General features: G+C 38.0%; 1 protein-coding gene across 2 annotated transcripts in view; it reads right to left on the bottom strand.

Moving 5' to 3' along the window:
• Positions 1 to 12,088, bottom strand: part of LOC116729422 (rho guanine nucleotide exchange factor 28-like) — a 51,609-nt gene that overhangs the window by 15,497 nt on the left and 24,024 nt on the right. For both annotated transcript variants that reach the window (XM_032577936.1, XM_032577937.1), the window contains 10 exons: positions 9,456 to 9,577; positions 8,982 to 9,352; positions 6,953 to 7,127; positions 6,443 to 6,560; positions 6,145 to 6,225; positions 5,104 to 5,146; positions 2,843 to 2,932; positions 2,134 to 2,257; positions 1,195 to 1,339; positions 902 to 957 (listed from right to left, as the gene is read on the bottom strand). In XM_032577936.1, coding sequence (XP_032433827.1) covers positions 902 to 957; positions 1,195 to 1,339; positions 2,134 to 2,257; positions 2,843 to 2,932; positions 5,104 to 5,146; positions 6,145 to 6,225; positions 6,443 to 6,560; positions 6,953 to 7,127; positions 8,982 to 9,352; positions 9,456 to 9,577 — 1,325 coding nt within the window. The remainder of the gene's footprint in view (positions 1 to 901; positions 958 to 1,194; positions 1,340 to 2,133; positions 2,258 to 2,842; positions 2,933 to 5,103; positions 5,147 to 6,144; positions 6,226 to 6,442; positions 6,561 to 6,952; positions 7,128 to 8,981; positions 9,353 to 9,455; positions 9,578 to 12,088) is intronic.

Raw genomic sequence — 12,088 nt, 5'->3', positions numbered from 1 at the left:
AAGTTTGCTAATCCGTACTGGAACTTTACTGAACCTTGCGCTTTGGTCAGATGAAACAAAGATTGATCATTTTGGCAGCAGAAACTCCAGATTGATCTCATATGAAACAAATTAATTCATCTGTGATCTGTGTCTGTGATCTGTGGGTTTGTTTCACTTCTAAAGGATCTCAGTAAAACTCAGTTCCAATTGATCTAAATCTAAACTCACATAGTTTTTCATATTGACAGCATGTTATATTTTATTTTTATTTTGTCTACAATTGCTACTCAGTGGTGGTTGTTGTGTGTCTTGTCTCTATGCTGCTGTAACTGCGAAATAATTTCCCTGCTGGGATGAATAAAGTAATTCTATTCTATTCTATTCTATTCTATTTAGATTTATGTAGAAATTTTCCAAAATACAGTCTACTCATAACTTCCAAGCTTATGTGAGTCTTTACTTTTTAGTTTTTGTTATTAATTTGATTATAACAAGGCATTATACAGTTTGGTCAGTCTCGATTTCTGTTTTGCTTTGAGGTCTGATTTACAAATCCTCTTGTTTTTTTTTTTTTGTTTTTTTTCATTCTAAGGAATCCAATACATAAGAGAAACTATTCTGCAGGTTGTTTCATAGAAGTAACCATTTTAAGGTGAAAATAAGCATAAGGAATTATTATCTCATCTCCTTCAATGCATCAAAGCACATGACACTAAACATGGTCTAACATGCATCAAAGTACAGGCTGCTGGTCGAGGTCTTTATACTCAAAGAATTTTGCGAGTTTATCATATTTTAGGATATGATTTAAAAAAAAGATATTTCTTACTAGTACTGGGTAATCAATTCTGATACATTAAAATAAAATTAAAATCATTAGTTGTTAAACTTGACATCAAAATTAATAATGAGCGATTACCTTTCCACAGGCTGCAACAGATTCCCGACAGGTTTTATGGACATTCAGAGAGCAGTCTAGAAATTAAGGCAGAGGAAATCCCGGTTAATTTCATAAATTAACTGACAACAAACTGAAGTATCACATGTATGGATTCTGTTTCCAGTGATGTTGGTATTCTTCTGTCATGAAACATACTCAGAGTCACCATGGAAAACATCATGGCAGCACGTGCAAAGTAATTTAAACAATCTTCAAACACTCCAACCACTACAGGACATTATCCAACACCAGTTCTGACATTAAACACTCACTGGCGCACTGCAACGACTCTTTCCCAGAAACAGGCTTATCACAGGCCACACAGAGAGAAGGAGCAGACGGAGACACGGGAACGAACTGGTGCCCATTAGACGCTCCCAGCTTCTCTTTTCCCTCCTTCGTCTCTTTCCCTTTTACCTGAAACAAAAGAGGTCATAAATACTGGGATTTTACTCCTTTGGCTGACGTGTACTGTACTTAAAGCCACATTTTTATGTAAACCACCAAAGATGTAGCACATAGCAGCCCTCAGTTTGGTGCAAGACACCTGCTGGAGTGAGGCTAGCTGAGATAAAGAGGCACATGAGTGGGTTTTTCTGTTTACTTTGCTAAGGTCTACGGGGACAGCTGATGTTAGAGTGCTTTATCCTCGGGGGGCATTAGAGGGATTTCTCTCTGTATGTGTGTGATGGGGCCATATTTATTTTCTTCCCAGACTTTGCAAGGAAGTCCGAGAGCGTGTGTTTGTTTTTTTTGCTGTCCCAGTGTATTGTGTGAGGAAAACATGCCTTCAAGCACATGCAAACATGTGTTCACGGGATTACAGCAGGACGTGTTTTTAGTTCTTCAGGCTTTTTTTTGAGAAGAAGAAGTAGGGGCTGGAAGGGGGAGGGGGTGCTACATGTTATGTAAGGGAATATTTTTCACTATGTCCTCTGCAAAGTCCTGAAGAGAGGAAACTTCTCCCTTTCCAAATAAAGGCACAACTATCAGACAATGGGCCCCCCAGTGCAGGAATTCTGACCGGGCTTTTCTGACGGCTGTTAAAAGTTTTAGTGCACTACTTCCAGAGGCCTTTCAGCTCTGACTTTTTAATTAGAAAGGTCAACTGCAGGGATTTTTCAGTCACATTTTAAACACATGCCAGCAAAATCTCATCCAGTAGGAATTTTATTTTCCCTTTGGAACAAAGTCCCTCAGCGCCGACTCACCTTGGTTTTACTTCGGGTACTGGACATCCTGCTCTTTAGGAAGCTGAAGGTCCGGCTCACTTTGTACTTCTCCGACTCAACCTTAGATGGGATTATGTATTTATCCCACTCTTCATCCTCAATCCTGTATGATATGATATATGCAAAGGGAACTCACTCTCACATTGTTTCAGAATTACCTCAGCACTGAAATCTAACATGCATCTCTTTTGCTATGAAATGAGCAATTATTTTAGTACTTTAACAGACTGGAAAAGGTTGACTAATCAGGAAAAATAGTGTCATGCTGAAATGAAAGAATGTCCAGACAGTCTTCCAGGACCCCTGGTCTACAGATTATTACTCTTAATAACATGCTTGGCATGCTTGGAAGTCACTAGTGGTTGCTATTTATAGATCCACCTTGGCAAACTACAGTTATTAATTTGTCATCTAATTTACAGCAATTAATATTGGTTACCACAGGCCTCCTAGGTTAAAAGAAACAATGACAGAAAGATAGGAAAGAAACATGCAATGAGAAGCTACCTTTCCCTATATATTAGACTAAACTACTGCGCATTCCTGCATAGCCAAATACAAATACAAATTCAAAAGAATAAAAATCTGTGTGTTTAAAAAATGGGCTGGAGATTGGTGCTACAGCGGGGACAGAATGAGATATACCACACGTGCATGTCTGTGAGCCCATTTTTTTAAGGAGACATACTCTTTGAGGAACTCTGTAAGCGTGAGATGTTGGAGTGATGTCGTGCTCTCCTCCTCTGCTGACTGGGCCCGCTTACGGAAACCCAGAATCCTGTGTGGATATAAAACACCTCAGAAAGGCTTCATATCTTCTTAGGTAGGAAACTGAACATGGGAAATTAATCTTGTTGGTGGTATCTGGGATTAAGGTTTAAAGAAACTATGTCACGGACATTTGTTACTAAAGGGTTTAAATAGAGTTTTAGTGGAACCAAATTACAACCAGAAAAGCACTAACAGAACATACAGTCATTATAAAAAGGAATGTACAGCAGTTCTAGTGTTTTTCAGATCAGCCCACATAGAAACAATCTGATCTTTGCTAGTTTTTAAGACTAATCCAGTGTGCAAAAGCACACAACTGATTCCAGATTTTCATTATTAACTGAATGAACTTTTAATGGAGTATCTGTACTTTAAAAATTAGGTACATCCCATGATTATGCAGCATGTAGAACCATGTTTAGTAGCAGTAATTAGAAATGGTTGTTTTCTATATGACTACATACTTTTATGTTGTTGTATAGGAATTTTGGCACACTATTCTTTACAGAACCTCTTTGTGCTTTGCTTTTAGCTGTACAGCATCAAATCACATCAAACACATCTCAAAACTTTGTTCTTCTCTACCTGATCTTGTAGCTGAAACGCTTTTCCGTGCTTTCATAAACTCCAATCTGGATAAATGCAAATGTGCCTTCTTTGAACCAGTCGTTCAAGTTCTGGAAAGGCTCTGACATGTCCAAAATCAGGGTTTTTCCAGTTCATGCCAACACTTCTCCCCCACTATCAGTCAATTTCATGTAAGTTACAACATTTATGTTCTTGGCTAGGCTTCACCTACTGGACAGATCCTACCACTAATTCTAGAATACTTTAAATACTCCATGAAATAAAATGGTGTCGTGACTGAAAAACATGCCCAGACCAGCATCCCTATGTAACCATGCCTGGTATGAGGTGTTTTTGATGAAATCCTGTGTTTGGTTTTTGCCAAACAAGATTCTGTTCGCTTTAGCTGAACATCTCTACTTTGGCATCACTGTTTGAAAGAATATATTTCTATCAGTCTTGTGATTCATGGTATTTTGCAGATAATTATAGTCACACTGATGATTATCAGTTAATAGGTAATGGAAATGTGTATTTTCTTTTTTTCAAATTAAGTTCTTCTATTTTGTCTTTGTCTTCGTTTAATTAACAGTCACACTGCAGAATGTGTTCTTTGTTTCTGTACACATACAGGTCAGCTTTTTATAAATTTATAACCAAATAATTTTTACTACGCCCTGATATGTCCAGCTGTAAAATTAACAGGATGTGTTTTCATTCCACCACTATTGTATCTCTTGTTTATATTAAAGATCAATTGTTTCTGCTAGACATTAAAAATGAATTAGTACATCCATTTAAGTGTCTATGTATCCAATATAATTTTCTAATTGTCTGATACGTAGGGGTGTAGCGAGTTTTCTTCATGCAAGATCCTATAACATTAAAACCTCACAATATTTCCTATTGCAGTGACTGCAATCTCAAACCCTAGCCAGTCGTGGTCATGGTGGCTTTGCCTGATCTTTGAAGTTTATTTTAAAGTAACATTAAAATTCTGTCCTCAGTACAACTCAATATTGTCTCGTCTTGTGAGTTTTATGTATCGTTATATCCCTACTATTATAATGCCCTGATGTTTCCTATGTTAAAGCAGTAAATGTTTTTTAGCAAATAATGACGTCAGTAAGATGAAGATGAACAATGGCATATGAATGAAATATGTTACATGAATGGAAAGAATTTAAAGCAAATGTCACTTCAGAACAGCTGTTTAAATCACCACCCAACATAAACACTACAGTGTGCACACACAATAAATTCAGTACCACTGATGTGGTACTGATGTTTCCTGATGTTTCTTGACATCCAAGAAGGCCGAGGGTTTTGCTGTTTACTCTGGGTTATTTTGAGGTTGCAACCAGAGAATACTCTCAGACCAAGCCTGGCTACAGGAAGCATGTCATATCCTGCACACTAAGACCCTGGGTAGTTCAAAACCAGAGAGATACAAACACAAAACCTCCCACACATGTGTACACATGCGGGCTCCATCTAAGCCAATCGCTATCTGCTGTTCACTGCTGATGACTAAAAAAAGGGACGTAGGTCTGAATGAGAATACACGCAGTTCAGCAGACCTGATGGTCAGGAAGCGACGTGCTGGTTTACCTCTTTTCTCTCGTCGTTTCAGTCAGGTTGAAGGCTCTCTGTTCTGTAGCACGGAAACAAAGAAGTTAGAAATTTAAGTCAATCCATTTGAAGATACAATGCAGTGAAAAAGTGTTTTTCCCCCATCAGATTCATTCTGTTTTTGCTTTGTTCAAAAAAATTATGCTTCTCCCCCTAATGAAGAAAATCACTGTTTGAAAACCCATTTTTTAAAATGTAAGTAGAGATATCTTTTAAGTGTGACCAATACGAAAAACAGAAGAAATCTGTAAGCGGGCAAATATTTTTTTTTCATAGCACTTTATTAGATGCCACAGAATCACAGAAAGATCAGCTGACAGAATTGGAAACCCCCACCAGGTCTCATTATTATTTAGTTAGAGGCAAAAACAGGGCTTGCATTAAAAAGCCTGAATCCAGAAAACCCCAATAGAGCAAGAACAAACACAACCTTTTCCGCGAAAAACCAGATGACAGTGAAGATGGAAAAATAAGAAGCCAAGAGGAAAACAAAACGTGACCAAAGGGAAACATAACAGAAGCCTCAGACCAGAAACAATTCCTCCATCCATCAGATGATCAACAGGAGCTGAGTGTTATTCCAAATCTCCATTCTTCTGCTTGTCAGTCAATATAGGTTCTTTGAATTAGTTTTTGGAAAACTATTATTTTGTTATTCATGGAGGAAAAATAATGAAGATTGGGAAAAGGTCTGCTTTTGATTACTGGACATCTGAAAATATGTTCTTTCAGTTAGACAGTGGTCTCATGCTCACCACCAAGAATTAAATCCCACCACAAATACAGAACTGCACAATTAGGGCAACAATGGGAAACTACTGGAAAGTTTATTAGACAACAAAAACAGGCTTTTTTTTATCTGCCTTTCTGATTTCTTTATGGTAAGACTTAAAAATATAAATATCTCAAATATACCTTGTAATTGAGCAGCTCTTCACATGAAATGAGTCAAGAAACAGTAAAGTGCTTTCACCAACAAACCAAGTTGATGTCTAAGTTGCAACCTGCACTCATACTTACTAACTTGGTTGAGACGTGATAAGGATTTAGAGAGAGATAAAGCCTGAAGTAGCGAACGACCGCCGCTGCTGAAAGTGCCATCTAAATGGAATAAAGCAGGAACTTAATGCTGAAAACTTTTAGTTTAAAATTGTAAATCACAAACTACAATTGTCTCATCATTAGTAGTGCTACAGCAGCGCTATACCAAGGCACAACTGTATGTGATGGTACTTGAACTGGCCACATTTTTCAGTTCAGCTGGCTTGTAAACACAAAGGTGGGGGTTCGCAGGACAAAGATGCCAACGTTCACGCACCTTCTTCCAGATCATTGATAGCTGAGTCCCGGTTCAGCAGAGGCCTCGGTGGCCTCACCTTAGGGGAGGAGGAGGAGTAGGAGTAGGAGCGCAGACGAACCTCAGCATCTTCTGAATTCTGGATAAGAAAACACGTGATGAAAATGTTGCAAGGGAGAAGTTCGCAAGTTCAGTCATTGAGCAGGGAAATTTGGAGAACAGCACAATCACATAAGGCAAACAGACCCATCTCTGACCTTTACTCCTCATTATTAAGCTATTGACAATCTGACCTTATCTACTAATGGCTGTCAAGGTAGGTTGTGTTTGTTGGAAAGCTTGTATTGAAGGATGTTTTTTGTGGAATGACTGAACAGGGTTCAAATTTGAATATAGTCTTATAAAGGGTATAATCCATTTGATGGATTATTACAAAAATATATAGTAACACTGAATCCAAGATGTTAGCCACTGAGGGTGTTTTCTAATTCAGTTCCACTTTTCATCTGCTTCTAATAAACTGGGATGTACCTTGTTGGACTTCTTTGCAGTTTCAGAGTGTGAGCGATTAAAATCAGGTGAAGTGTCAAAAGAGTCTCTTTCTTCTCCAGAGCTGGACTGCAGGACGGACCTCTGTTTCGAAGATGAGCAAGGGTAGGAGTGGCCCAAAACATCCTCTTCTTCACTGTCACACTCTAGACTGGGGCTATTTACCCGCAAAGAGATGCAAAACAAACAGAAAACACACATGGCGGGGTTATGACCCTGAATGCTAAAATACTTTTCAAAGGCTACTTTGTCCAGCATCATCCAAAAAACATACAGGTAAATTTATAAATGTAGTTGAAGTCCTGGATTTGACTGACTTTTTATGAGGGTAAGTCTTGTGTCTTCCCTATTTTATAAACTCAACATAACTCTTGATTTTAGTTAAAAAAGAAGTGCCTCAAGGTTGTGTACTCAGACCATCACCTTTTACTTTTATGTAATTCAGTGTCATTAAATCATTTCTCATCAGGTTAACTGCATGTATAAGTCAACTCTTGTCTAGCAGAAAATATCAGTTTTTCTGCCAATGCACTCAAACTTAGCCACAGTAAAACCCTTAGGGGAAACAGTATTGCCTGTTTGTGGCAGTGCGTTGGAGATGTGCTTCTAAATATAGATTGTTTGTCTAAAATCCTGAAATCCAGTTTCAGTGTACGAGCAGATGTGAAAGCACCTAAATACTCCATCCATCTGGGAACTTGTGGCTTAAATTCTCAATTATGATTTTGTAATTTTTCATCAACATTGCTTAATGTCTTATTTTCTTGTCAGAATTTCTAAGAAATGGCAAAGATGACTATGCAAGATAAAAAAGATATGTGAGTATCATCAAGATGATTTCTACAGAAGAATAAGAATAGAGTGGCAACCCACACAAAATAAAATGGAGCTAAATGACGTTTTTATGATGATTCTGATGACGTCATTTGACAAAATGTAATGTTCACAATTGGTGACTGCATGATGTCTTTATGATGTAAAGCACTTTCAGCTGTGTTGTTGCTTAAATGTGCTACACAAATAAACTGGAATTGTATAACAATGTACTTTTCACGTTTAAACCATATAATATAATTTTATTACATTATACCTATTTATCATGTTACATGTTCATACAATACAAAATTTCCAATGAATCAATGTGATCATTCATTGTATAAACATGGAAAGTGAATTGTCAGAAGAATACATTTTTCATGATGTAGCATAATATAGTTCTATTTTTATTTTTTTCAGATAGGTACCAGCTCTACATATCTGTAAGATTTCCTCTGTTAGTGAAAAACTTCCTTACTTTAGATGATCAATTGAAGGATGATGCATATTATAGATACTGTGTAAGGCCTTTGTTGTATTTTTATCTTTTTCTTGAAATTGAACACGATTTTCAGATGCTGTTTTATTGTTGGATATTTTTTTCTTAGGCCTGACACTTTGGTGCTCAACTTGACCACTTGTCCTGATATTTTCAAGCATGCATTGGACAGCGTGTGAACAGCAAAAAGTTGTTTAAAACTTGATAAGTACCATTTTTCAAACAAAACAAAAATTCAAGCAAAATGTAAATTCAATACTTTTCATGTTAAAAGCTAAAGAATCAGATTGTCACCTCCTGTTCATAAACGTAAAAATCTAAGAAGGTCCTTAAGTCAAGTTAGTTGTTCGACAACATCCTAGTTTCTGATAAGCTTCATAGTTTTTGAGGAATAAAGCCAGACTGCCCTCATGACCTAGAAAACAGTACTAACTACCATTGTGTGCAAATCTGAGCACCATAAACACTGCTGAGAGATGTCTTGAGGTCAAATCTCACTGCAGAAACTCACACAAAAGCTCAAATATATCAGGACTTCTTTCTTTGTACTTCATCTTCACTAACTGCTGCAGAAAATGGCCCAAAATAGTTTAATGAAGCAGCTGCGTAAACTTAGCTGTCTTACCATGATGCTTTAAATATTTATTGCAGCAAGGTCACGCAGTGATGAAACCCACAGCAGAAACAGAATCATACCTCAGGCCCCGGCTCGCATCTGTCAAGCTGCACTCTTTGTGCTTCAAAGCTGGAGAGTCTGAAGGACCAGTCAGCGTCTGTCGCCTCTGCCCTCCCTCGAACAAACGAATTGCGGAAGCCAAGGGAGAGGAAGGAAAAGATGGGGAGGAGGCAAAGGGATAAGGGGGAGAAACACAAGAGTATGCCTCCCTGCCATTGTCCCAGCCTGGGCCCTGACTTCCCCTTGGCCTGCGATGGGGTGAGGATTGGGAACGATTCTGGGAGCAATTCCCCGATTCAACGAGAGTGGGAGAGAAGGAATCCCAGCAGGATGAAGGGCTGACCTCCTCCTCATCCCCTGGAGACCGATACTTAATGTCAGCTCCGTCTACCTGAAGCAGAAATGGGAAAAAGCGACAAGAAGAAACTTTTCTGTATCAGATTTCTGTTTTAAAAGAACTTTCACTCACAGATTACATAGTGACTGTGGCTCACCTGGTCCACCAGCATGGCGTTGGCGTACACTTGGTCTTTGCCGTGTATCATTGCTGAAAGTCTGGCAGCTGCTGCCCGAGTCGGGGACAAGGCCTGGCTCTCCCTTATAGACTGGCTTTTCTCTGCACGGAGAGGGGATTTTTCAATATTACATTTGGTTTCCAGAGCAACACCAAATGACTGCTCACAAACACGGGAAGTGACATAGACATCCTGGGCAGATGCATGTCATTGTTCAGTATCAAGACTCTCTCTCTCTCTCTCTCTCTCTCTCTCTCTCTCTCTCTCTCCTTGAGTGGGGGTGAGTGGGTCAGTGTATTTTTGCACATACATGAAGTTGCTGTGGATGGAAATCTGTAGATATGTTTGTTCCCCGCCCTGCTTTTTGATACAGCGGCTGAGTGGAAATAGCTCCTGGCGAGTACACAGTGGCATTGAGAGGAACCATTCCAACACAGAGGAGGCACTGTGAGCTGCAGCCTGGCTGTGCTGATCAGCAGGGGAAAAACACACACACCTCTCCCTTGGGCATGTTGCTCTACACAAAGCACACCTTCTCCGCAACACAGCTTTTTTTAAAAAAAACATATCAGGCTACAATGTAGCATATGCATTTGAGTAAAGAGGCTGCAGCCCCATGAGCGTCTGAGGAAATGTTAATAGTTAACTATTGTTCAAAGTTATATGAACAATCACAACTAAAGGTCTGTAAATGCTAAGTAAACTCAGAAATCTGAGAATGTCCATTTTAAAACACAACCAGTCAGACACAAGCTGCTGATGAATATCATGTGAATGATCAAAAGCCTTCAAAGACTTCTTAGTTTTCAGGGTTAAAGTAAAAAAAAAAGAAGAAGAGAGGAAAAAAGTGTTTTGAAACTCAAAGCTACAGCATGTTTGTGATGATTGATTTTAATTTGATTTAAACTTCAGTCAAGTTCAGGAAATTTCCACTGTTTCTTACAACAAACATTGTTTACAGTCTAATTTTGTTAAATATCATCACTGCACTCCTTGGCCAGCCAATGCTTTATCTCATCTCCAACTTCTATATTTGTTCTATTTTCGAATCATGCTGAACTTACTTTTTTACATGTCACTTTCTCCTGATTTCAGCTCTTAATAACCATATGTAAACAGCTCAACTGTGTACAGTCATATACAGAATTACAGACTATTTTTAAGCTCTATTTGCAATGTACAGCTTCCCCTCTGCAATACATGTTGCACACCTGATTCTCTCTTACCTTTCCAGAAAGATTAGATTATTTTTGCTGTTTTCAGGCTTTATACTTTTTAACCTATGGATCTCAAGCTCCAAACCTAATCTCACCATATGGTACAGTTATGTCGATTTAATAAATTGCAGTGTTTTGCAAACGTTTTCACATCCCTTGCCATTTCAAACATTTTCTCACATAACAACCTCACACTTCAGTGGATTTTATTGGGATTTTATTGACTAGACTAGAAAAGTACTGAGAAATTGGTTATCATCAGCTAATATTTTTAGCAGATATAAAAGAGAGCCTTTATTTCCAGAACCCATCTTCAACTTGTCCCATTATTTTTGAAATGGTGCACTTGGAGGTTTTGTTGTCTATACTCTGACTCAGAGGATTTGCTAAATTAAACAAGCATTTAAAATCTTGTTGTCAAGTCAGAGCTGTAAACATGTTTCAAAGTTTGTTTTAAAATAATAAATAGAGAATCAAGTGCAATGTAGTGAGTCAGAGTATTTATTTTCTGAATGAAGTGCATTTCTTTGAAAAACCACAAGTGTATCGACAGCAGTTCAACAGCAACATATCAAGATGTCGAGGGTGTGATAGATTTAAGTAATTTGCAACATAGTCCAGTGTGAGAGACATGTCTAAAGTCATTATAAAGTAACTACAACAAATTTAAAAGACATTAATAGCCCACACAGTCTGAGAAAGTCTCTGGGTGATCCCCTTTTCACCAGAAGAAATGTGAAGATAAAAGCTCCAATTGGTGTCTGTATACCTGGGTATAAAGATTATTAGTAAGACTGAAGTCCCAGACATTATTATTATTGTCATTATTCATTATTGTCATTATTGTACAACTCTGTGATGAACCACAACTGTTTGTTTGATTCCCAAAACAATTCAAAAAACATAACAAGGGAGACAATTAAAGTGAAAATCTGCTGCATTTTTTTATTTGTTTTGGTTTGATGGTGTATTTTTTTTTTTATAGTAGGGACTACAAGGTATTTTGTATTATATTAAATATAAGTATGCAAAAAAAAAAAAGATCAAATTAGCAGCTTGTTTGAAAGTTTCCACACTAGACAGAGAAGGGAAGCTCATGAGCTTAGGTAAATGTTAATTATTTTTATAACACTCATTTTACGACCTTTAAAACTCGCCTCCAATTATACCAGGGGTGGGGGGTGAAAACATATTTTTGGCAGAGCTGCTCCTACCACTTCTCTTCCAGCATTGTTTGAAACCAAAACTCTGCAGTGTTCTTTAAAACAAATCCATCGTAACTATTAAAGTGAGCAGAAGAAGAGAGGTTCAGCATCTGAAACAGAGAATAAATCAGACCCACAATTGGCTGTGCTTCCTGTGGGCGGCAAGTCCCATAAATCTGAGCGGCAACAG

The sequence above is a fragment of the Xiphophorus hellerii genome, chromosome 12 (assembly GCF_003331165.1).
Source record: "Xiphophorus hellerii strain 12219 chromosome 12, Xiphophorus_hellerii-4.1, whole genome shotgun sequence".
Taxonomy (NCBI): Eukaryota; Metazoa; Chordata; class Actinopteri; order Cyprinodontiformes; family Poeciliidae; genus Xiphophorus; species Xiphophorus hellerii.
Note: the sequence above shows the minus strand (reverse complement) of the source record. Positions and strands in the feature narration are given on the sequence as shown.